The sequence below is a fragment of the Rhinolophus ferrumequinum genome, chromosome 22 (genome assembly GCF_004115265.2).
Source record: "Rhinolophus ferrumequinum isolate MPI-CBG mRhiFer1 chromosome 22, mRhiFer1_v1.p, whole genome shotgun sequence".
NCBI classification, from domain to species: Eukaryota; Metazoa; Chordata; class Mammalia; order Chiroptera; family Rhinolophidae; genus Rhinolophus; species Rhinolophus ferrumequinum.
The window spans coordinates 13,727,716-13,754,001 of NC_046305.1; the positions used below are offsets into that span (position 1 = coordinate 13,727,716).

General features: G+C 45.3%; 1 protein-coding gene across 8 annotated transcripts in view; it reads left to right on the forward strand.

The window, feature by feature from the left end:
- CACNA1E (calcium voltage-gated channel subunit alpha1 E) overlaps positions 1–26,286 on the forward strand; it is a 412,260-nt gene that overhangs the window by 197,000 nt on the left and 188,974 nt on the right. For all 8 annotated transcript variants that reach the window (XM_033092609.1, XM_033092608.1, XM_033092610.1 and 5 more), the window contains 2 exons: positions 24,044–24,147; positions 25,198–25,350. In XM_033092609.1, the coding sequence (XP_032948500.1) occupies positions 24,044–24,147; positions 25,198–25,350 (257 nt within the window). The remainder of the gene's footprint in view (positions 1–24,043; positions 24,148–25,197; positions 25,351–26,286) is intronic.

Consider the following 26,286-nt stretch of genomic DNA (forward strand, 5'->3'; position numbering starts at 1 on the left):
TGTTTTGGAAGTGTTCTCGCCCCCAGCTAGTTGGGATGTGGTCAACAACAGCCGTGGAAATGCCGTGGAAGGAAAGAACCATGTTTGTGGGGGATTTCTCATTCACTGCCTTTGCCAGGCAGTTAGCACTCTATTGTAGTCTGATCTCATTCTCATTGTCAGTTCCACGCATGGAGCCCTTTATTACATCAGAATATAACACTGCCTGCTCACTAATTACTTTATGCATGGCAGTCAAAACTGTCCTAAATATTTTCTACAGCCCATAGCATCTTGCACAGTTCCAGGCATGGAGGAGAACTCACTGTCTGTTTGTAGATTCGTTGAGTTTCAAGGACATTTGAGCTGTTAGTTGTGATGGGGACCCGCCCACCCACCCCAGTGTTGGCTTTCCCTCAGTGCTTGGCTGGAGGCTTCCCAGAGCCTCCTGGTGAGAATTAGGTACTCCCTCCCCTCTGTTCTCATGGCTCTTTATTAGTACCTTGATTGCTACTCCGATCGTGGAGAGAATTATGAATAGACCTTGCTTCCTCCTGCGTTCTGAGCTTCTGGCAACAATAGCAAGTCTTTCTCTGTATGGCGCATGGGTTTCTTTGGCCACACAGTTTCTTGCACATGGTTGCGCTCCATACGTGGTTTTTGAATTGAATATTATGAATAGTGACACAGTTCACACCACCTTATCCACGTGTGGTTTATCTGCACAGCCCAGGGTCTCTTTCCACACTGCGGCCAAACCCCAGGCTGGGATGAAGGCCAGGCTAGGAGGGTTTGGGATGGTTTCCAGATGGGCAGAGATAGTTGTATGTTTCTCAATGTGTCTCTAACTGCCTCTCAAAGTCAAACGTACAGTAAATTTCTTTGGTTTTATCCATCATGGTTAGTTGGCTGAGTCTCTTTTCCCTCCATCAGCCCAGATAATGAAGAGCTGGTGTTTTTATTGTGTATTCTGTGGCACAGAGAATAAGGCATGTGCTCAGGTAACAGGGCACAGGCAGCATTTTCCAGGTACCCAAACTGAAAGGGTCTGGGAAGGAAGGATGTGTCTGGGGGAGACAGACAAAGAGGATTCCAACTCTGAGAGCTGGAAGGTCGAAACTCATTTTATGAGTAAAGAAATGGAGTTCCAATGAAGGAAAGGCAGCCCAAAGCCAACCCCAGGGGCGGTGAAGAAATGGGGTGAGGAGTGGCAGAAAGAGCCTGGCCTGCTGGGCCGCTGCTCTGGCCAGCAGGAATGGTTTTCCGTAACACCACAGATCCTCCAATCAGGTCCCTGGGAGAAATGTCACACACCTGGGTTGTCCGGCAGTGCTTCGAAGGCATTAAGCAAGGAGCAGAAGTGAATGGGTTAGAAGAGGAAGTACAGAGGATCTCCGAGGGGCTAGAGAGAAGAGAGGAAGGAGAGCTGAAGAGAAAGGGACCAGTGGTTTGGCTTCTGCTGCAGGATACCGCTCTTCTGTGAGAGAGGGAGGAAGAAGAAGAGAAGGCCGTGATGAAGCCTCTGGGGGTGTGTAGATATAACAGCTCACCTCCAGGCTGCTTCCAGATTCACTTGTCTCTTTCCCTTGTAATGATATTGCCTCAATTTTAGAACTTTCTGTAAACTTCTGGGGAATGAATTGTCCAAAAGGGGAGGAGGAGAAGAGGGGAAGTTACCTTTGGGCTCCCATCTTATCTGCTGGAACAAGGGGTGTTGGCAGGAGCTTTGATAAAGTGGAGCCGCACGGAGCTGGACATACGTCTTCTCGTGGTGAAAGGGAGTGGATAATAATGCTTAGATTTCCAAAAATCTCTAAGTAGATCCGAAGTCCTAAATCAATGATAACATGGAAAGGGGGGATTGTAAAGTCCTAAATTAAGATTTCATAACTGAATAACTTAAGAACCCAGATAGTAGAGCTATAGCTTTCCAGCAAGGCAGACGAGAAAGACTGGCGTCGTTATGGTTTAACTAATGTTACCTTAATTTGCATTAGTAGAAATATGGAGTCCAGAGAAAAGGCAGTAACAGTCCGCGTATTCTGTTGACTTCACTCCCTATGTAATTGATGTGCTAATTGAAGGTGCCATGCTGTAGAAGGGATCCTGACCATCTGGAATGCCCTCGGAGGAGATGGCAAAACAGTGTGGAGCCCTGGAAAGCAGAGGCCCTTGCTGACAGGTGTTTTTAAGTGCTTACTAAATGGCGAACCCTGTAATATGCTCGGGGACACAAAGATGGAACACACAGTTTCTTCCTGCAGGACTCAGAGTATCTTGGGATATTAGAATCCAGCCGCTGGAATCAGGGTGATAAGGGCTGTAAGAGAGGAGAGTACTAGGTGCTCAGGGAGCAGGAAAAAGGAAGCATCTAGTTCTGCTTGGAGGAGTCAGGGCAAGAGGCCACACAGAGGAGCTGTTGTGTGAGTCAAAACCTATTCAGAAGGGGTTCCTCCAATATGTGGTGCGGCCGGGGAAGAAAGCCACAGAGAGGGGACACAGAAAAGACAGAGAAGCCAGAGCAAACATGCGGCGTTTGGAGAATGGTGTGTATGTCATGTCATGTACAGGCACCGGTGTGGTGGGAGCATGGCGGAGGGAGGTTCCAGATGGAGCCAAACAGGCAGGCGGGGACATTAGGGTCTCGGCTCCCATGATAACACGTTTGGACTTTATTGTGAAGGCAGTAGAGGGTCATTACAGGGTTTAAAGCAAGGGACTGATAGACTCCCTGATAGAGACTCGGATTCATGTCTTGGTGCATGTATGTGGGTGGGATGGTGGTTCGAGAGGGAGGGGATGATGGAGGCCCGAGGACCAGTGAGGGGGCTATCCTTCACATGTTTTACTGTCTAGAAAAAGATGAAGGTATCATCCTGGCCTGCATCAGTGAGACCGGAGAGGAAGGGACAGAGATAATTCAGGGATTTGTACAATTTAGGGGAATGAAAGGGAAGGAAGAATCAGAACTGAACCCCAGGTGTGATGGATGGGGTTCCTTCCCTGAGAGGGAACACCCTGGGTGAGGAGCAGTCTGAAGTGAGGGGGGCGAGGGCTGGGTTGTGGCTTTGGGGTGTGGAAAGCCCGGAGCTCAGCACAGGGGTCTTTGTGGACATCTGTCGTGTAGTTGGTGGTTGAAACAGTAGACCTGGGTTAGACTGACCCAGGAGAGGGGCAGAGAGAAGAGGCCGAGGATAGACTCCAGGGGACCGTGCACTAAACAGGTATGGAAAATATGGGTGACCTGGGAGGGAGACTGAGAGGCCGCAGGCAGAGGGGGAGGCAGGTGAGTAGAGACCATCAGCAGGGAAGTGAAGGAAGCTTCCAGAAGAAGTGAATGGATGTATCTCACGGTCCAATGTGAGGAGGGACCTCACTGCTGGCATTCATTGGAGGAACCTGACCTTTTCTGCTCCCTTCCCAGGAGTAAGTGCCTGTTGTTCGCAGCAGGCAGTAAATACAGAGGCCCTGCCCTGTGGATGGAAGTGTTACCGTTCCTGACATAGATTCCACACGTCAAGTCTGTTCTGGTTCTAGGCTCTTGTCAAAGAGTAGAGCAAGGTCCCCCTTGGCAGGTGGCCCTGAGAGGCAGAGGGGCTGGGTGGAGGGATCAGTGCCTTACTTTTTGCCAGACCATCCGAGCTCCTTGGAAGGCAAGCTTTCTTTCTACATACATAGAAAGTATTATTATTATTATTATTATTACATCCTCACGCTGTATCAGAGCCAAACTCTGGAGTCCTCAATACTGTATTTATTTCCCTCGGCTTTTGGAAGGATGGGGAAAAACGGGTTGTTTAGGTTGCTAAGTGATTATGCTTCTAAAAATAATGAAATTCCCCAGTTGTTCTCTCTCCTGTTTTTTTTCTGTTTTGTTTTGTTTTGTTTTTTGTTTTGTTTAGAGTAAGAAGATGCCAAGGTCAAATTATGTATGGCAGGCTATGTCTCGAGGTGGCCTCAGGGCGGCCTGGGTGGGGAAGGACAGGAGAAACTCCCTCTCTAGTCCTCTTACCTGCACCCCGTTAGAGCTCACTACTTTGGGAAATTGCAGGAAAAACTAGGCCTTCTCTGCCTGAATTGAAACGCCCTGTGAGGGAGTCCGCCCCAGTGGTTGCTATAGTGATGGTGGGTGGGTGGGGGAGGTGGTGATGCAGCGTTTGGCCTGTGTGGCTGAGGTCCCCAAAGCAGGCTCCTTGGCGCTCAGGCTCCTGATGCTGTGGACAATTGTTTAGGATTCCAGAGGGTCACTGGCTGCGGTGTTGAAATTTTCAGACAGGCCGGTAGGTCAGCTGGCTGAACCCTCCACTGTTGAATATGCATCTCCCAGGCCAATTGTGGGCATGTGTTCTTGGGATTAAGAACTTCACAGTGACCGTGATGGCGAAGGAGTGTGTGGAAGAGAGTGTGTGGAAGAGAGAGGGCATGGGGGTTGCGATCATAGCCTCTGAGAATTGAAAATGGCCTTTGAGATCATCTAGTTCATCAATGTCTTCAACAACATCCCTTACAGCTGGTTACCAAGGCCGTCGCTGGACTCTCCGTCTGATGGAGAGCTCACTGCTGCGCAAGGTGTTCCATTCCATTGTTGGGTGTTCCTGGATCGCCTCCTTTCCCTTCTCCTGCCTTCCCCTCCTTTCCCTTCCCTTCCCCCATCTTTCCTTCCTTCCTCCCTCCCTGTCTGTCTTTCTTGACAAAATCTGGCCCCTTGTAATTTGATCCACTGACTCAAGTTGTGCCGGAAAGCAGTGTAAGCCTTCATCCAAGTGACAGCCACTTGCTGCCAAACAAAACCTTTGTACTTGTCTCAACTACTTCTCACCTGACATCATTTTAAGACCCCCTGTGTCATCCCCATCCCCCAACTTTCTCAGTATGGCTCTAAGATATGACGCTCAGAAGTGAACATAGTACTCCAACTGGTCTGACTCACGGAGAGTTCTTCTGGATGAAACCACACGTCTATGAACAGTCTGAGCTTATTTTTAGCCCTCTCGTCACACCATTGGCAGATATGAAGCCTGTGATTGTCAATCTCATATCTTTTACATATGAATAACTGTCACTGTCCTCTAGTTTTCTCCTCTTTTCTTTTTTTTGCTGTTGTCTACTTAGATGACCTCTAGAGACCTCCCTATAGGTTGAAATTGGTAACATAATTACATTAGTAGGTTTTTTTTTTTTTTTTTTTGCTGCTCATCTATCCATCTATCTATCTGATCAACACTCACTGGTCTTCTGAAATGGTTGCTATTATTATCACTATTTTTCTGATGAGCAAGTGGAACCACAGAGAGTAAGTTGCCCAAGGAGTCACAGGCTCTAAACAGCAAAGTCAGTATTTGAATTCCATCTTTCATTCACCGATCACTATAATTTGGGCAAGAAACTCACTTAGGGGTACTCTTTACCATTCCGAGAGTATAAGCGATTTTGTCACATGGCTTGCTGAAATCAAGTAGTGCCAAATTCTTACCAGTTTCCCGATCTGTTCTTCCAATAACCTATTTGAAAAAGGAACAAGGTCAGCTTGGATGGGTTTGTTTCAAGCAATCCCATGGTAATTCCTGATAATAAGAAACAATGATAATGGTGATAGTAACAGCCCTCATGTTTACTGAGCCCTCACCTGTGCCAGGTACTAAGCTCAGCTCTCCCCGTGCATTATTTGATCATCTTGCTTTCTCATTGCTCACAAACTATTTACTAGTGTATCGCCAAATTCTTTGGGGGTTGACTGTGAGCTCACTGGTTATCATTCTAGAATTATCTTTTTGGAAATCAGGATACTTGCCCAGATTTCTAAGGTCTCTGATTTTATCCCCAGTTTGATGTTCTTTCAGTGCTGAGTCTAAATGAGTATTGAACTTGGGAGCTGGACACTGGGTTCAAGTCCAGTTCTACTACAGCTTTTTATCTACAGGACTGACAGAAAATCATTCAAACTTCTCGAGCTGTGGTCTCCCCATCTTTAAAATGGGGACAGTAATCCCTACGCAGAATATTTCTAGAGATTTTTTGAGATGCTCGTGTGGGAGAATGTTTATGTAAAAGTGCTTCTCAGACATCAGGGTTCCAGACGTATTTGAGCCATTGTTATTATTTAAAATGCTTAGGTATTCTCTCTTATATAATCATCTGTCTGGGTTTCACTTTTCACAGAATTTGTCCTACCCCTTTTTAGTTATTTTGTGTATTTATAATACACACAGAGGTATGGCTCGCTGTTGGTCACCACACCCAGAAAGAAGTACCCACCTGCCATCTTCCCCACTGATTTGTGCTTGAGGTGTAGACTCGTGGAAAGAGAAGGTATCTTTTTAGAATTCTGTTGTCCAGAGTACAGCTTCCCTGTCTTCTCTAATCGGCCCAAGTCCTCCAAGAAGCAAACCACATCGATCCTAGGAGGGGGCCATATGCATTGATTTTCAGTTTCATCTTTTTCCTTCCTCCCTCCCCCAGTGTCAGCAGGATGACAACTTCTTCTGGTGTTACTGTGGGAGGGAGGGTTGCATCCAGCGGGCAACTAGCCTTTCACTTCTGCGGCACCAGCAGTCTTATTTTCCCATTGGGCAAAACTAATGCACAAAAGAATGGGCGAGGACTTCCGTGGTGTCATGACAGCAGCAGAGTCAGGAGCTGCCCTATTCCATCACTGGTATTGGCTCTTGAAAGACGTGGTCCACGGGATTGTCAGGTCTAGGAGGGCAGGACCACAGCCATCTTGCTTGTTGTTGCATCTCAGCTCCTCACATCGTCTGGCACCTGATGCATATGAAATGTTAATGTATGTACATGCAGGAATGAAGGAACAAATAAATGAACAAAGAAATTCTCCATGGGAACTGTGGTTCCTGCCAATCTGAACAATATGCAGCCCTTAAGCTTCGTGAAGAGGACACCTAGAAAGAGTTCAACAGAATAGCTCTCTATTCTTTACATCCCTGTCTAGAAGAATGCAAATATTCTGAGATTAGTGGAAACGTGGGCCTAGACTAGCACATGGTTTTGGGGTGACTTGGGTGTGCTTGGTTCTCCAGCTGCTGTCACCAGTGAAGGGCACTGCAGTAGCAAAGATGTGGATACGTTTTCTGCCCCCAATGTGGTTTATACTAGCGTGGTCAAGGCCGTTTCCTTACTGGATGTCTGGCAACGTGGCATCAACACCCCTTATCCATCTGGGATGGGAGGGGTGCGGTATACCTTCACACAGGGCTTACGCTAACTACGACTGATCCCATGACATTGTCATTCTACAACATTCCTGAGAGAGCCTCTTGCCTCCTCATGTCCCCATATGAGCCCCGTCTAACGCAAGAGTATAAATAAGCAGCAAAAACTCAGGCTCCCTGGATGATCGCAGCAGATCTTAACTGCTGGGAGGGAAGGCACGTGTGGGTGGCAGCGGCAGGAGCTGGAGCCGCTGGTTTGTCTCCCCGGGAGAACTCATCCCCAGAGAACCCCTGTGGGCACTGGTCTTTTGATGTCCTCCTTCCCATAATAGTAGCAGCACCTCCTCCCCCAAAGAGAGGTCACCCTGAGCTGTAGATCTATTTCCCATATGTACAGCACTGGCTTGGAGGGTGCGTGGCCTCAGGCCGCATTTATGGGCTGGTGGGAAGGAGTCGGGGTTGGGGGCGGTGAGGAGGCACTGTGGTCAGGTTGAGGTGAGGAAATGCTAACACCTCCAGTTCTGAGGGGTTCAGATTCCTAACTAGTAGCGTGGAGACCAGAACATGGGCAGTACTGCTACAAAGAGGTGTGAAACAAAGAGTTCGGAGGGAGAGACAATTTGCAAGTTCACAGCCTTTCTGACAGTTCACACAGAATCTTGAGTCCTCTCTCATTTCTTTTCTTTTAACTCTGTCAGACATCTTGAGCTCAGCAGGCACGGGATAAGAGCAAGAGGTGTGGTGCTCCGCTCCCGAGCTCTGGGAGAGGGGACCTCGACAGGGCTGGGGGTTGTGTGGGTGTTGGCATGCCCGCCACTCTCTTCCCTGTGACCCTGGTTGCTGGCTTCTCAAAGGCCCAACCTGTTGCCCTTCAGCAGGGCTTTTCTGACAGTACCGTGCAGGGGACCCCAATGATGAGGCTGCTGAGAGGAGATGTGGGGGTGGGGGGCTAGTAGAGAGGGGCTGCCCAAAAGGCCTTGGTGGTGCTCAGAAGCACCTCCTGATTTTTCCGTATAGCCTTCATTTCCCCCTCTGGAACATTACACCAGCAGCTCTGACCTTACTGCCGTCACCCTTTGGAATACAGTGACCGGCTCAATTCTTTCTGACAGCTTCAGACATTTTAATAGTCCTTCTGCTGACAGCCACGTGGAGCGGGCTCGGCCTGTCGGGCTGCTGAGTATTCTGGGAAGATGGAAATAACGACTTCCTTTTCATTCCAGTTACTGCCGCCAAGTTCTCAACCTCATTACATCACAGCAGGCCTGTGGCACAGCCGTCTCCTTGCTCCCCTGCCCAGGTGTCTCTCCTCTCGCTGACCACTCTCTCAACCCCTGCTGGAGGACGACCTTGTAAAACATGGCTCTGTTCTTGTTATCCCCATGGAAGGAACAAATCAATGAGGGGAGAATTCTTTTCTATGGCAACTGTGGTTCCTGACGGTTTGGAGGAAATGGGTTCCCCGCACTCAAGAGAGGAGTGGGCAGAGCTGGCTTAGCATTTCGTGGGGAAAGGACTAAGGGTACATTAAGAGGGCGAAATGGCTATGAAAGGGATGGTGCCATTCTGACCCTGTTGTAATCAGAGTTTAGCGTCCCAGACAAGATTCACACTGATCCCACTTATAAACTCAGTTCTGGTTTTTGCAATGGGTACCACCTTTGAAGAGGCAGAAAGGTTCCCGATGAAATTGTCTGGAATAAATAGAGTTTGGACTAAAGAAATATGACAGGGAAATGAGAAAAGAAATAAGGTGTAAGCCTGGAGAAGGGAAAAATTCCAGGTGCATATGATGCTTATCTTTGAGCCTTTGAAGGACAGTCTTGCAGCTACTTTAAGAGGGGGTTACTTTGTGTAACCTGCCAAGGTCAGGGATGGGCTCTCTTGGAAGGCTGTGGGTTGCCCATCCCTTCAAGGGTCCAAACAGGCTGGAATAATCTTAGCCCAGGAACACTAGGCAGTGGCTTGGAGTTTGGGCTTGATGTTTTCCAAGATCGTTTCCAACTTGAGCTTGATCTGGTCACTCTTTCCTGCAACGTACATTGCCATAAATTGAATGTGTGTCCGCCCCCCTCGCCCCAATTCATATATTGGAACCTAATCCCCAATGTGATGATGTTTAGAGATGGGCCTGTGGGAAGTGATTAGTTAATGGGATTAGCGCCCCTAAAAGAAGAGGCCCAGAGAGCTCCCTTCACCCTTCCACCATGGGAGGACACTGAGAAGACGGCAATCTATGAACCGGGAAGCGGGCCCTTACCAGACAACGAATCTGCGGACCCCTTGAGCTTAGACGTCCCAGCCTCTAGAACTGTGAGAAACACGTTTCTGTTCTTTCAGCCTCCCAGTCTTTGGTATTTTTGTTACAGCAGCTCGAACGGACTGAGACATACTTTACTTCACATTGCACTGGAAATATGGAGACCTTGTCCTCAGAGAACTCGGTCTAGTAGACACAACAGACAGGATAACGGAATTATAGGGTAGAGTATTGAGGGAAAGGGTGATATGGGAAGACTTCCTAAAGGAGGTGCACACTGCACAGTTTTGAGGGAGATGTTTTGGAGGAACAGGTTATACCTAAGCAAGGAAAGGTACATACAAAAGCGCTGAAATGTGAGAACCTGTAGGAAACCATAATGAGTTCAGGTGACTTACCTGAACTTACCACGCGGAGGCATGGTAAGAGGCTGGAAAACTAGATGGGAGCTAGATCCTGGCAGTATTCTGAAGTCGGTATTGAGGTATTAGAGATTTAATAATGGGAAGCTGTGTCAAGGCAGACTTGAATTTTAGAAAAGATTAGTAATGGTCTGGAGATGGGATTGGGGGAGAAGGGGACAGGGAGGAAGAGAGAAACCAGGAGGTATTCATGTGAAAAATGATGAAGAGTTTGGCAGTGGAGAGAGAGATATTAATGGAGACAAAGCTACAGGAATTGCTGTAAAACAACCTCTAGAGAAACACAGAAGAGGTGATATTTGCGTTGAGACCTGAACGATGAGAAGGAAGCAGCGGTGTGAAGATGTGGGACAAAGAGTTCCAAACCAAAGAGCCAGCAAAGTCCTTGCAACAGAAATAAATCTGGAATGTTCAAGGCACAGAAAGGAGATGGTGTGGCTGGATCACAGAGAACAATGGGAATAGTAGCGGGAGATGAGACGAGAGACGGAGGCAGGGCCCAGGTCATGCAGGGCCTCACTTATGGAAAGGCTTGGGATGTTACTGTACCTGTGATGACAAGGTAGAGCATTTAAAGCAAGTTGATCAGATTCACACTTGAGGAGGTTCACTCTGCTGTGTGGAGAATGAACTGTAGAGGGTACATGCAGGCCAGGAGGCGGTGGGAGGCTGTGGGATTGCAGAGTGGACGTGCCCAACAGGGTACTGGATATGCGAGGGGAGCTCTGCCCTGGAGCTAAAGACTGGGGAGTCATTGGCGTCCAAGAGACAGTTGGAAGCTTGGTTCTCACTGAGACCATTTGAGAGATTGTGTGGATTGGAAACACAAGTGGGGGACAAATAGAAACCTTGGGGTACATTGCCTTTTTTTTTTTAACTTTTATTTATTTTGAGTGTGTTTTTTCAGGACCCATCAGCTTCAAGTCAAGTAGTTGTTTCAATCTAGTTGTGGAGGGCGCAGATCACTGTGACCCATGGGGGGATCGAACTGGCAACCTTGTTCTAAGAATACTGCATTCTAACTAACTGAGCTAACTGGCTGCCCCAATGGGTACATTGCTTTTAAAGGGGAGTGCAGGAAGCGGAGTAGCCAGAGGAAAAAGGGTAACTCAGAAGGAAAGGGAGGACTTTCAAAGACAGGGCACCAAAGGCTATAGAATTATAAAGGTCTATAACTTGAATACCAAGCAGTATAGATTGCATTTGGAGACCTGGAGGCCATTGGTGACCTTTAATGAGAGTCATTTTCTTAGAGCGGTGAGGGCACAAGCCATGGCCCTGGGCAAAGGAGATGGAGCTGCAAGTGCTCCGAAGTGGGACGGTGAAGTAAGGAGGGTGAAGAGGGAGCTCCTTGAGCACCAACAGAAGAGCTGCAGCAGTGGATAGAGAATAGGGCTTTGAGCACCAGGGAAGGGGAGTCACAGCCCAGTGCAGCTGAGGATGAGGGATGCCGGATATCAGAGGATGGGTTGGTCTTCCATGATGCAACATGGCGACCAGCCTCACCTCTGCTCAGTCCACATGGGGCTGGGAAGGTTTTCATTGTTTTCAGTAAGGATCCAATGACTATTGGACAATTCCCGTCTGTATTTGTCGAATTTTGTTCACATTTGAAAGTGAACAATCACAACATCTCTGTGGCTTTTGATACGGTGTAAATACAAATCCCCATCCAGTTTGGTGGCCTCCGGACAGGGTCATGAAGAGTGGCTTTTGTGAAGAGCGCATGAGTTGCCTTCTCTGATGTTGATTTCAGAAGGTTAGGGAGATACTGCAGGCAACCTTGCCTTTTTAAAAAACATAGTTATGTTTTTTGTGATTATAGAAGGAACACATTCTCATTAATGAACGTTTGGAAAGTAAAGATAAGCATAAAGAAAATACAAGTAACCTGTAATCCCACCGCTTAAAGATAATCACTGTTATACCATTTTTGTTGTGTTTCCTTCCAGCCATTGTTGTTTTTTTTACACATTTCACATTGTTGAATTTCTATTGCACATAAAATATTTTCCCTTTAAAAATACAGTGTTTCCCCCTTAAGACCGTATGATAACCTTTTCCATGTTATTAAAAGTTCTGTTGAAATAGCATTTTAAGGGACGCATAATATTTCATTGCGTGATTTGTAGTTTACCCAACCATTCCCCTATTGTTAAAACACTAAGGACTTTCTGTGGAAAATAGTTTGGCAGTTCCTTAAAAGATTAAAATTACTATACGATCCAGCAATTCCACTTCTGGGTATATACCCAAAAGAAATGAAAGCAGAGACTTGAACAGGTATTTGTAACCTCATGTTCATAGCAGCGTTATTTACAATAGGCAAAAGGTGGAAGCAGCCCAAGTGTCCATTGATAGACGAGTGGATGAGCAAAATGTGCTCTATACATGCAATGCATATTATTTAGCCTTAAAAAGGAAGGAAATCCTAACATGAGCACATGTCAGGATTTCCTTCCTTTTTAAGGCTAAATTTTGTAGCACAACATGGGAACTTGAAGACATTACGCTGCGTGAAATAATCCAGTCACAAAAGGACAAATATTGCAATTCCACTTACCTGAGGTACCTAGAGTTGTCAATTTCAGAGACAAAGTGGAATGGTGGTTGCCAGCAGCTGGGTGTAGGGGGCCTAGGGAGTTACTCTTTAAAGGGTACAGAATTTCAATTGGAGAAGATGAAAAAGTTCTGGAGATGGATGGTGGTGGTGGTTGCACAACAATGTGAGTGTACTTAATGCCACAAAACTGTACACCTAAAAATGGTTAAAATGATAAATTTTATGTTAGGTATATTTTACCACAATTAAAAAAATACTAAGGAATCTTGATTTTTTTCTTGAAGTCAGATTTACTGAGGTATAATTTATATACAGTAAAATCTATCATTTATATACTATATGTGTGTGTGTATATATATACACTATATATATGTATGTATATATACACATTATATATGTGTATATGTATACACACATGTACAGAGGGTGCCATAAAACGTATACACATTTTAAGAAAGGAAAACTGTATTAAAATTGCAATACTCAATATATACCAATAACAAAAGATGAATACAAGTCATTTTGACTTCTGCAATTACAAGAGGTGCTCAAAGTGGTTACCATCAGTGTCCAGATACTTCCCAGGACAGCGAACTACTACTTGAGCAACGTTGACCAAAGTGTCCACTTGTATACATTTTTTTTGGCATCCCCGGTATGTATACAAGTATAGTTCTGTGTTTTGACAAATATAAAAAGCATCACCACAGTCAAGATCAAGATACACACTATTCCCTTCACTCTGAAAGTTCCCTAAGCTCCTTTCTAGACAATCCCCTCTCCCCATTCCCAGCCTCTAGCAACTACTGATCTGTTTTGTCCTTACGGTTTTAAATTTTCCAGAATATCATATAAATGGAGTAAGACAGTATGTAGCCTTTTGATTCTGGGTTCTTGCCCTTAACATAATGCTTTTGAAGATTCATCCATGTTGCTACATGTTTTAATAGTTCATTTCTTTTTATTGCTGTCTAGCCCTCAATCTTACAGGTGTATCACTATTTATTCACCATTCGAGGCACATTTAGATTGTTTCCAGTTTGGGGCAGTTATGAATATAGCTGTGATAAACAACTGTTCCTTGCTGGGTTATATGTTAATTGCAGTTTTTAACTCTAAGAAGCTGTCAAACTGTTTTCCAAAATGGCTGCTCTATTTTGTGTACCCACCAGCAATACATGAGAGTTCCAGTTGCTCCACAGTCTTACCAGCATTTGGTATTGTCAGGCTTTTCGTTGCTTGGTTTGCTGTTTGCTTTAGCCTTATAACAGTTGTGTAGTGATAACTATAGTGGTTTTTATGTGCATTTCCCTAGTGATTACTCGTGGTACATCTTTTCCTATGTTCACTTGCCAGTCAGATTTCTTTTAGGTGAAGTGTCTGTTCACCTATTTTGACCATTTTTTAAAAAATTGGGTTGTTTGTTTTCTTATTATTTACTTGTAGGTGATTTAAAAAGTTTTTGCCATCATAAAAAACACTTCAGTGAACAACATCGCATGTAAAACTTTGCCTTCCTTTTGGAGTGTGTCCTTAAAACAATTTCCTAAAACTGTGGATCAAAGAGCGTGAACATCTGCAGTGTCCTTATGTACGCATCATGTGACAGCTTTTCAAAATAGTTATACCAATTTATTGTCTTTCTAGTGGTAGCAATTTGATAAGCAGAAAAGGCTATTGTGTTGTTTTCATTTGAATTTCTTTGGCTATCATGCTATGGAACTTTTTTCATACAATTATTAAACATTCTGTGTTTCTTCTTTCGTGAAGGGTCAGTGATAGAGTATGTGAAGCTCAGTGCCAGGAACCGTGGCTTACAGTATTTTCATAAAATATTAACCCAGTCTCAGCCTGCTTTCTTTCATGCTTAGAGGCCACGAGCTAATTTGCATAGCTGGCAAGGTAAAAATAACTTCAGAGCTGAAAAGAAAGATTATTGCCATCGAGTTAAACTTGGACCCTGGGTGCCAGTGCTTCTGCAAGGGCAGCAGTCCTTTCGTCTAGACTCCATTATTAATACACACACTCCATTGTTTCTTATAAATAGGAAACGGTGCTCTTTTCAATTCCTTTCTGAGAAAATGGCCATGACACTCTGTTCTGCTGCTGCAAGAGTAACCTCTTGATTCTTCCAACAACTCAGCATTTTATTTATTCATGATGAAAGTAGACTCAAAACCACTTACTTTGTGCTTACATATCTCTGTCAAACAGATTTGGGTAACAATTAAAGAGTTCCTGTATATAGGCACAATTCTCGTTAATTATTAAAATGGCTTGTATTTTATTGTATTCCAAATCGGTAGTATGGGATGTGATATGACTCAGAGGTACTAGAATGAATTTTAGTTTAATGACTCCAAAAAGTAAAAAGCATTTTGTTTTCTCTGACAAATAGCTCTGGTTCATTCGGGTGCTCTATAGACAGTAGATATTTTAGAGCAACTTTATGGCTGCCTCTTCATCATGGACTGTAATTGTAAATTTGTCTGCTATGCAAGTATGGGAAATTATCTGGGTTTTTTTTTTAATACTTGTCATCTAGAGACAGATGGCATATGCCTCTTATGCAAATCAATCTCTCGGGCATTGTAGGCAGAACTAGGAAAGTTAGAGCAATGGACAAATACACTTTTTCTAAAGTTTATGGATCTGTGGTATGTCTGAAAGAGTCATTGATTTGAGAAGGTTTTTATAAACTCAAATAGATTCTTTCTTTCAGCCAGATGTTTTCTAGCCATCCCCTTGCCCCACTCCAAAAAAAATCCCCCAAAACAACAACTCTACTCTAACACACAATGTGAAGGTAGAGTAATTCATTATCTAAGTTTTTCTTTTCCTCTTGCTTTGAAGGACCCCTTCAATCAACCTTCCATTCAGTGGTAACCTGCATGCATCAGCATTTGATGTCTTGAGAAGAGGACTCTGGCTCTCTCCAGAATCATGAATGCATATAAGTTTTCAGTCTTTCTAAAGCTGCAGGGGGAACAATGTTTCAGTATCTTAGGAATTGAGCCACTTGCTAAGGTGACATCAAGAAAAATGCTTGTGCATTCTCTAATTGCTATATGGGCTCCATGTGAGGGCCATGTTCTGAATTTTTCTTTGTTTTTTTGTGTATCAGACAAAAGCCAAATCAACTTTCACTTTGGTTTCTCATCCAGATGGGATTATCTGGACAGAATAGGCACATGGGTCATTGTGAGTGACAGGAGCCAAACTTGGACTAGTTTTAGCAAGGAGGGGCTTCTCGAGGAAGGGGTATCTCACAGAACCACCTAGTTGCAGAAATGTCGGGACGTAGTCAGGCTTCAGGAACTGCAGGATCAGGGCACTAGCACCAGTGGAATTCCTTTCTTCTTTCATTCCTCTTACTTCCACAGGGTCAGCTCCCTGTCTCTCTCTCACTGTAGCCAGCTTTATTCTGTAGGAGACAACGTGAACAATGACAGCCCCTGAAGCCTTTCATTTCATGGCTTTAGCTGCTTCAGAAGCAATCAACCAAACTCTGGTCCTAAGTGCAAACATCCCAGGGGAGGTGCTCCCCTGTCCCTGAACCTGTTAGCTGACCAGCAGTGTCACGTAAGAGCACTGCAGTTTTTGAAAAGAACCATGGGGATCAAGAGTTGTCGTCAGAGGAAGAGGCAGTACTGGCGGTACAAACAATAGGTGGCCACTCTGTTGGATGATACAGCTGGTCGCTGTAATCTGATACTAGAGTTCACATTCTTCTAAAGAGGCCGACATTAGGGGCTTGGTCCCACATGGATAGTTAGCTGCGTTCTGTGTCTCAGCTGGGCTCTATTCCTGATCAGCCATCTCACAAATGCTTGTTCCTGGTCCTGAGGGAGACCTGTGGAGAGAAGGTGTGTGGGTGGTAGAGCAACAGGAATCCCTCACCACTACTAGAAAAACAACTCAAAGAACATGTATTTATGTTAGCAAGTTCTCATAATGTGGGATTTCCCTCTGCAGCAATTCTCCTCCTTTGCCAACTCTCTGAAGCACAGTTTTGGTAACATTCATACCATCTTGCAATCACAGGACCCCGCAAAGCTCTGCAGAAGGCAGCTCTGTAGTCGTCCTGGAGAAGGCATTTGTCTAATATATGTGCCTTTGGGATATGTTTCTAGCGATTAGCCATTACCTTTTGTAGCTACTGAAAGCATTCCAAATTTGGAATCTAAATTTCTGGGTTTGAGTCTCAGTGTGAACACTTACTATCTCAGTGACCTTGGGCTAGCCAGTTTCTCTCTCTCCGAGCTTTAATTCTCAAACTTCTAAGATGGGAGATAACGGTATCTCGGTGGAACGGGACTGTGGCAACTGGGAAATAACAAGGGATTTACCTTTGTGTCATCCTCCTCATCTTCATCATCACCATCACCATCATCATCTCCTTGAACTGAGTGAAAATTGTAGAGATTCTGTCCATCGCTTGGCATTTCTTTCTCCTTGCTGTGTCTGAATGAAGAATCAAGGACTGTTTCATAAAAAAGAAAGAAAACTGGGACCACTGGTAGGCACTTGACCTTTGTTTCCATTACACTGAGGTTAAGCAAATAAACCCTCCTGTGTCTGTTTCTTTGTTCTTGACCATTTGGAGACCGTTTTCTTTTGGATTAAGGCTTCCCGTGGAGCTACATTAAGGTTAAGCTTCATGCAATCCCTAAGAGATGTTTAAAGAAGAAGACAGAAGGGTATTTTCATCAATGCTGGCAGTTCCTTAAAATTATGACTTGTGGCTGGGGTCATCCTGGCAACCTCTTCATTTCTGCCTGGCATGGGGCTGTGTGTTTTTCTCCCAGAGTGGACAGGGACTAGGTGTGAAACATGCATTGTGTTTAATCGTGCTAGTGCTCAGTTGGCAGGAATTGCTCTCTGAGAGCGTCTCCTACAGCAGTGTTTCTCAACCAGGGGTGCACCAGAGGACATTTGACAATGCATGGAGACATTTGTGGTTGTCGTAACCTGACGGGGATGGGATTGGAGGAGGGGTTGCTACTGGCATCTAGTACATAGAAGCCTGGAATGCTGCTAAACATCCTACAATGCACAGGACAGCACCTTACAACGAAGAATTATCTGGTCTCAAATGACAAGGCAACATCCTCTCCTTGATGTGACATGGTTGGATTGCTGAACTTTCTTCGGGTGGGGGAAAAAAGGGGGGTTTTAGGCCATAATTTTTCTGCTCAGAACGCATATTTTGGGCTTATTTCATATCCACTAAGATTCTCATGAAGCTTAATGAGGAACCCCATTTTAAATTCCAGACGGGGTTCCCTTACTTTTGTTAAATACAGAACTTCCTGGAAAGGCATGGATCTCTCTTTTGGAAAGAAGCTACTTGATCTAACCTGCTTCCCATCTTCCTAAGACATATTAGGCTTCCTGGCCTAATATTTATTTATTTTTAAACAAATGATTGCTAGAGGGGAGAACAGGAGGGGGGTGGGAATTTAAAAATGGTGTAGAGACAAAAAAAGAGGGAAAAATAGGTAAGTAAAAAAACTATCAACTGTTAAACCACATCGAAGAAAATTTGCTGTATAATTAAAACATATATATTTTAATTTAGTGTCTGTGGCCTTAGAGGAAAGTCTGTGTTCCATCCTGGTCATAAATTAGCTCAGACACAAGCACAAAACACACCAAACAAACAAGCAGCAGCAACCAAAAAAACAAACCAGAAACAGCTGGCCTCATGACGGCTTTGAAGGTCGTGGGTGTGTTTGTGATCTCTTTAAGACTGCCCATTCTGGAGGAGAGAAAGATTGTGATGCTGCTTCAGGTACTAGAGGCAGGAATAGAATGCGACGTCTGCAGTTCTTGGAAAAGTGCAAAACCTGTCATCACTCTGGGAGAACACCCAGAAGTGACATGGTGCCATGAAGGCAGCAATTCACGTCGGTCCTCCCTGTCTCCTTAGAGAGAATGAGCAATGTATCGGCTGGTCTTTATATCTGTGTTTTTCAAACTGTGGGTCGGCCCCATTAGAGAGTCATGAAATCCATTGAGTTGGTTGCAGCCCGCCTTAAACAAAAGACAGAAAGGAAGAGGAAATAAGAGTATATCACATAGAGAAAAAAGAGTATTGTTTTATAAGGCATTATATAATGATATATGTGCACGGACCCTGGCTTGCGGTGTAACTGTATTTCCTACTATCGGCTATGGTCAAAAAGTGTTTGAAAATCAGTTTGTACATCAACCATCTTAGGAAAGCACTGTCCCATTTTACGGATAAGAAAACTGTAGCTCAGCAAGGCCATTGCATAAGGCCAGACTACTAGTGTGAGTAATGGAACCGGTATTTGAAAACCGCCAGTATGACTGGAAAGCTTGTGTCTCACTATTTTACCAGAAACCTACTTCAAGTCTCTTTTGATTGTAGACTTTCCAAAGACAGGTAGGATGCTATCTGGCTCCTGAAGTCTGGATCATATTATTTAGGCAGGGAAGTGAAGGCCAGGGAGGACCCATCCTATGCAAGAGGTGAGGCTGGAGAGTAGGAGGTGAACCCGAGACATGTGGTAGAGGAAGGAGATGATAGACTTTGGTGCCCCACTGGAGGTAAAATAGCAAAAGAGATGAAGGAACCAACCACCTAGGGAGCGCTTTTAAGTGGACGCAACACTTTGATTGACAACTCATGGAGAGGATATCCTGACTCAACTCTGTGTTGACTTAGGGGTCCAGTTTGAGTTAGATCCCTCCCTGTCTCCTCCTAGTCTCCTCAGACTATGGACTGGTTAAACCACCCTTTGCTAGTGTTAATCAGCATTTTTTGCACAGATAGGAACAACTTTTCAAATGCTAATGAGGTTCTCCCTTGAGATTTTTATGGGCAGAGACAAAACAGGTAACTTCTGGAACTCAGGAGGGAATCCTGGACGGAATGCTAACAGACCCCTGGCTTGTGTCTCTTCTCAGAAGAGAACTTGCATGTGTGTTCAGGGCTGGGGCAACAGCTGAGACGGAGACTCTTCACCTGGTCATTTCTGCTCAGCACTTAAGTAGAGTTGCCAGATTCAGCGCATAAAAATGCAGGATGCCTAGTTAGATTTGAATTCCAGATAAACAATAGATAATTGAAGTGTAATATCTGTATCATGTTCAGGGTATTTTCAGCCATGGAAATGTTCAGGGTATTTTCAGCCATGGAAATAGTCCCATGAAAAAAGACCCTTAGGCCTGGATTGACAAGGTTAAGACGGAACCCCAAGGTCAAAAGGATTGCAGGGTTGGAGAATTCTTTGGATGACTGGCTTGGGGAGAGGCCATTTTGGGCCCCACGTCCGTCGTCTGTTCTGCCATGCCACCGTCGTGATGGTCGTGCCACACCCTTGGGATCATATCAGCCTCCAATCTCTTCTTACCTGCTGACAACTAAAAGCAAAAACCTTAGAGGCAGGGCTGAGCTGTGACATCCATCAGGAAACCGTTTTGGAACCTTTGCGGTGTGTGGAACACTGCATCCATGCTGGGTGGTCAGAGGTGCGTGTTTGCTCTCTGACTACCCGCTCTGTGGGGTGTGGGGGTCCATGGTAATTAGGCACCCCTCTGTGTGCAGAGCTCTCCACCAGGCTCTGTGCTCAGGGTGACAAAAGCAATGGAAAACACAGCCTCTGCTCCGAGCGCACGCGTATTCCTCTTGGGGCAGCCGGGAGCGTAGGCTTTTATTAACTCAGAGTTGGCGTTATGGCCAGTGGCCCCCCTGATGTCGCGGTGTGTGTGTCTTTTCATGGGTGCATATGTAGATATTGTGACAGTCATTACCGGAGGCGTCTGGAGCCGTACGCCCTGCTGGTCTTGACTGTGACCAGTGGCAAGTCTGTGGGAGGTCGTGGCGTGTGGCCATGGAATGAAGGGAACCAAGTTCATGGCTTATTTGGGGACCAAACACTGTGGCCTTGGTATGTGCGGTAACACAGTGGAATGAGGAACGGTGGAGCTGTCCAGGACTGAGACATCGCATGCCATGATGGCTCTGATAGCAGAAGAGAACAGACTTCAACTCCTGGTCTTGCCATTGATGAGCAACTTCATTTCTCCTGAGCCTCCATTTCCTCTTCAGTGAAATGAAGACGGTAGTAATATGAGGACATTTTTAAGGATTTCGTGAGATGACATTTGAAAATGCTAGGTACTAAGGACTGTATTTGTCACTGCCGTGTTTCTCATCCTCTTAAGACTTTGTAAACTCCTCTGTTAGGACGCTCTTCATGGTGAATTATAATTATTTCATTTCTGTGACTGTCTACCTCGCCGAGACTGAGGGCCGGGGACTTTTTCTACTGTTCACTTACCCACGCCTCCCCCCTTGGGTCTGCTACTTCCGACGCCCAGAGTTGTGCTGAGCTGTATACACTTCAGTACTTGGCTTTTGCTGGGGGGCAAGCCTTTACATTTTGAATCTTCCTCCTTCCCTCCCTGCCTCTCTTTCTTACTGAAGACCCAGCAGGTTCCGTCCCATGAGATCTACTTGAAAGCAGGAGTCTTAGGATTCTATTGGACGATCCTTCTTAGACTAAAATGCTCAAGGAGATTTCCAGTTCACTCCTGTATGCTCAAACAGACGTGTGTCTGGGTAGCATCCCAGCTGGGCTACTTGCTCTTTTCATTGGTAAGTTCTAGGATTTCCATGGTATTTCTGTCCGTTTGATCTCTGCTTCATCCCATTTATTACTTTCCTCGATGCAGTTCGATCCCCCACACATACCTTGAGCACCTCTCACTTGCCACACCTTGTGTTGGGTGTGGGGGACATAGAGACGAGGAAGACAGTATGTCCGCTGGAGGCAGATCTCCCTGGGGAGGCAGATGAGAAAACAGAATTCTCTAGAATGTGGTAAGGGCAGTGCGGTGATAGGCATAGAATTTTATGGGCGCACAGAGCAGGGCCTTTTTCTCAGTTATCTTTTCCCCCAAGAGTCCCATTGTCCCCACTTCTAACAGGTGAGTGGGGGAAGCCACGTTGTAATTCCTGCCCTCAAGGATGATTTGAACTCTGGAAGTTAGGAGGCAGCCAGTGACTGATGTGTGTCAGCTACAGGCCCTGTTGACAGCCCTCCTGCCCTGGATGAAAGAAGATTTCCAAGGTGTGGGGTGGGCACCCGGCCACAGGCTGCAGGAGCCTGGCCTGAGTTTGGTAGGGCTTGGAGGATTTGGGGAGCAGGTTGGTTTGGCCAAGGGCTGGCTACAGGAGGCCCCTGGAGAAAATACCATATTTTTGCTTCGCTTTTTCAGGTTAGCTTTACTTTTGTTCTCTTTCCCTTGTGAGCTTTCTTATTTCTCTGACATTTACTTCTCCACCAGTTTTCATTTCTTCTTATCTCCCTCTTGTTTTCATCTCCGCGTTTCCTTTCCCCGCTCACTCCCCTGTTCTCTCATTCTCTTTTCCTCTATCATTCTTCCCCCCTCCCCACACACACACTGGTGCCTGCTTGCCTTTAAATTTTGTTTCTTCCCCGCCCTCCATGTTCTGAAATGTTCCTTGTTCAACTTCAGGGTTGGGGAGGAAATTTTCATTTGCCACAACCCTTTTTGTGTTGTGAAAGAGCATCCCATGTGTAGCTGGGTATCCTAGGAAACAGAAGTCTGGTTTCTGAACGGCACCGATTCTCCCTGCTGTGTTTGTAAGACAGAACCCGAGGGACCACACTCCCCCATGTGCACCTCAGAAGACTCAGAGCCCAGCGCTCCTTCCTCTGGTAGCAGAATCAGTGGGACACTGATGCCGTTTCTTGCCACTCTGGTTCTCTATCAGTACATCTATACTTGCCGTTTCTTTTTACCTCTCTCTCCTCTTTCCTTTATTTTTTTTTCTATCACTGTCCTAATTTTCAGTCCTATGTTCCATGTTTCTCCTTGATCTCTCTTCTCTTCAGTTTTTTTCTCACTCCTTAGAAATTCCTCCCTAATTTTACTCTGAAAGATAGAGTCAGAAGCAGTGTCAGAGACTCCCTCCCCTACGTCCCCCCTTTTCAGATGAGGGCAAGGAAGTTGGGGTTGGGAGAGATAGAGAAGACTTGGGAAACTTGCCTTGCTCCTGAGATTGTTTACAAGAGTAGAATTTCTTTTTGGTTCCTACTTAGAGGTTGAATTAACATAGAATTACAGAACCTTAAAGTTCAAAGACCTCTCTGTTGGTCATTTAAATAAATAAGCTTCAGCCCAAGCAGTGACCCTCTTAACTTCCTAATAGATAGAGCTATAGTCTTCCTGGAGTATTTTTAAGATTAGGAAGCATGCCCCCACACAGAGCGGTCCATCCGCTTTGTTGTTGGCCAGCTCTCCTTGTTTCAGAGTTTTTGTTCACGATTAGGATTCCCTGGGTCTGTGTACTTTGTACCTGTGGACTCTAGAGCTGCTCCTTAGAGGTATGCAGCGTAAACCTTTCATTCACGTTCTCTGTCGTGTACTGACGGCACTTTAGGTGCCGTCCTCAATCTTTGAAATAGTTCACAGAAGTTCTACGAAAAATAATTAAGTGAAATAAAGTATTCTTGGCACCGTCTGACTACAGAGAAAACTCAGTTTTCTGAATGGCTCATTCCTTACTAGTCCCAGCTAGCTGAAATTGTCCTGGAGTGGTTCTGAGGGAGAACAGGGAACTATCCCACAGAAAGAAAACTAAAATGAAGCAAAGTTGCCAAACCCATTTTATTAATATTTGTGTTGGATGGAACGTCTATTTTGCACATTAGAGTTTACAGAACACTCTTACTATTCCATACCATGTTATTTTATTTTTATCACTAGGCCTTGGTACTCCCCTGTTCCGTGGGGGTCGGGGGTGGGTAGCGAGGCTCATAGAGGTCAGTGACTTCCTTTCGTCACCCAGTTCTCAAGTGCACGAGTCAGGACAGGAACTCAATTCTTTTTACTCTTGGTCTTCTGCTGTGCCTTTCATTAATAGTTAAGTGGCTTTGTCTCTCCAAAACATCTGCAGTGTCATGGGATTATATGAAATAAATTGTCTCCTTTAGGCAAGATATGTGGTGTTCACAAATAGGATCGTTAGGAATTTGTTTTGTTTGGGTTTATTTGCGCGCGCGTGTGTATGTGTTTCTGTGGATACCACGGTGGAAGGTGGGGAAAATGGAAGCAAAGAAACCAAATCCAGGTCACACGGTGATTATGGACAATTCAAAAAATATAAATATCACATGGGGACTAGTGAACTTAGTTCCTAATTATGAGCATCAGTGTGATTGAGTTGCTTGAGAAAAATCCTGAGTGTCAAGGTGGAGAAGAGTTGAATTGCTCTTTTATTATAGTCAATCCAGAGGAATTTCCTGAAGGAGATAGGAGACGGGAATCTAAGAAAATTTTGGAAAAAAAAAAAAGTGAGGGCCTTCGTTGGTTGGAAAGAAGGGGAAAGAGGTTGGCAAGGGGCAGAGAGGGGTTTTACTCACAATTTGGAGCTGGGATTCTGATATGATGATAAGTTTTCCTTCTTTGTAAAGTGAAACCCAGATGTGGCTAAATTTAATTCCACTTGGAACCACTGGTGATAAACCCTAGCTCAGATGTACCCACACGCAGCTGGCATCAAGTGTGTGTGCTTTCCAGGCTGATTCTTCCTGGGACGGGGGAGAAACCAGACTGTGGTAACCTTGACCCTCTGTGTCTCCATCTGCAGCATCCTGGCCACCGCAGGAACCCACTTCAACACACACGTGGACCTGAGAACACTCCGGGCCGTGCGTGTTCTGAGGCCCCTGAAGCTCGTGTCGGGGATACCTAGTGAGCACCACCTTTCTTTCTCCTCTGACCATAGCTTTCCAGATGTGTCCACTGGATCCCGGGTCTAAGAGCATTTGGGATAAACATGAAACAGTTTCTCCTGGGAGGAAGCCCTAGTGGAACTAACGAGTGGGGCTGCAGAATGTGGCATGGCATTTCATTTTAAAATGTGGCAGCTTCTTTTTTTCATATTTAAACTATAATGAAAAATCTTTATAGAAAATTTGGAAAGTAAAGAAAACGACATAAAATGAAAAGCACTCGTTGTCCTTCCACTCAGAAATAACTTTTATTAACATTAGCATATTTTTTCATTCATTTTCTCCTGTGCATTTTAATATAATTGCAGTCATACTGCATATGTAGTTTTAGATCCTGTCATAAGCGTTCAATTTTCCTGACATTAAAAATATTTCAAAAATGAGATTTTAAAATCTGTATTGTAGTCTGTCTTATATGGGCAATGACTTATTTGGCTATTGCTATGTTGCTGGATATTTAGGTTATTTCTAGTTATTTTTTTCCTCACTAGAAACAGTGCTGCAACAAACATTGTGTTACTTAAATCTTATTCACATCGCTGATTATTTTTTTGGGCTAGAGTCCTAGAAGTACAATTTCTGGGTCAGAGGATGTGGTATTTTGTGAACAGTGGTTGTACTAAATGTGCTCTTGCAACAGTGGCTGGGAGAGCTGGGTCCCAGGTGGGGTCCTTGCTCTCACAGGACTTCCTTTAGGAAAGAAGCCCATTCGAATCAGTTTAATTCATAAAAGGCACCCGGAAGACAACACGGGTGAAACAGTTGAGGGCAGGGTAATAGGCACGTAGCTCAGGAGGACAGGATCGACCCCCAGGGGAAGCAGTGACGGCACACTTTGGCTTGACATGTCCTGGTTTCCACTTGGTGAATTGTCTCTATCACCTCAGAACCAAGGGTTCTTTTTCCTGCAAGACGCGCCCTTCTCCTCCTGGGAGAGAGGAAGCTGAGCCCGCTCCCTCAGGTGGCGCTAAGTGAGGCTCCGTCTGCCATTCTCCTCCCTTCCTTCCAGGCCTGCAGATTGTGTTGAAGTCCATTATGAAGGCCATGGTGCCCCTTCTGCAAATCGGCCTCCTGCTCTTCTTTGCCATCCTGATGTTTGCTATCATTGGCCTGGAGTTCTACAGCGGGAAGCTGCACCGCGCGTGCTTCACGAACAATTCAGGTAGGGTCCCTGTGTTCTGCCTTCTGCTTCTCCCTTTGAGTCACTGAGTTAATTTCAGGGCATTCAGAGACAGCTTGGAAAAGTATGTCCGATTCCAACCCTAGAATGAGAACCGGACACCTCCTCGTCAGCAGCCGAAAGATTGCCATTGGCCACTGATATTGCAGAGAAAACCATCTCTTAGGTTTGCAGTCGGAGGACTGTGAATAGGAGGTCTCAGCTCCCCGATCCCATGGTAGAACCTATCAGAATGCAGGTCAAAAATCATCTGTCTAAAGAACTACCCTTTGTACAATGGCCTCTTTGGCCCATGGGCCACTAAGACCCAGGAATCCAGAGTCAAGACTTGGGTCCCTTCAGATCTGTGGACACATTTGTCCTTCACGGTCCATCTCTTGACCTTCCTCCCTCTCTGCTATGACTTATGCATAGTGTGGAAAACTGGGGGAGCTCCGAGCTTGGCTTGGCGAGGTGTTTGGGAGATTGGTGGGGTGCACAAACCCCAAATTCTTTTCTCTTTGCATCTTATTTCTTCTTAAATTATGTAGAGTGCCCTAAACCAGATGGGGGTGGGGGAGAGGTTGAAGAAGCCCTATTAGGCCCCATTTTTTTTTTTTTAATGAAAAGAATCTTGAAAGGACACCTTCCACCTTGGATTTTTATTTTTTATTTTTGTCTTTTATTCAAGACCAGGAACTTAGGCCGGGGAACATGGGGGGGGCTTAGGGGTGGGGAAGGACTTAAGACTCACCAGAGGGACTGTAGTTTATAATTGTCCCCAAAAACCTAGAAAGAACTCCGGGTCTATCCTGGATTCTGAAGCACAGAAAATCAGTACGTTTCTGCCTTCACCTCAGACCTTTCTGTGCGGTCCAGCCCTATAAATTCCTGGTGCTTCAGTGAAGGTAGAGGGTGTGAGTGTGGCCTTAGGAAATG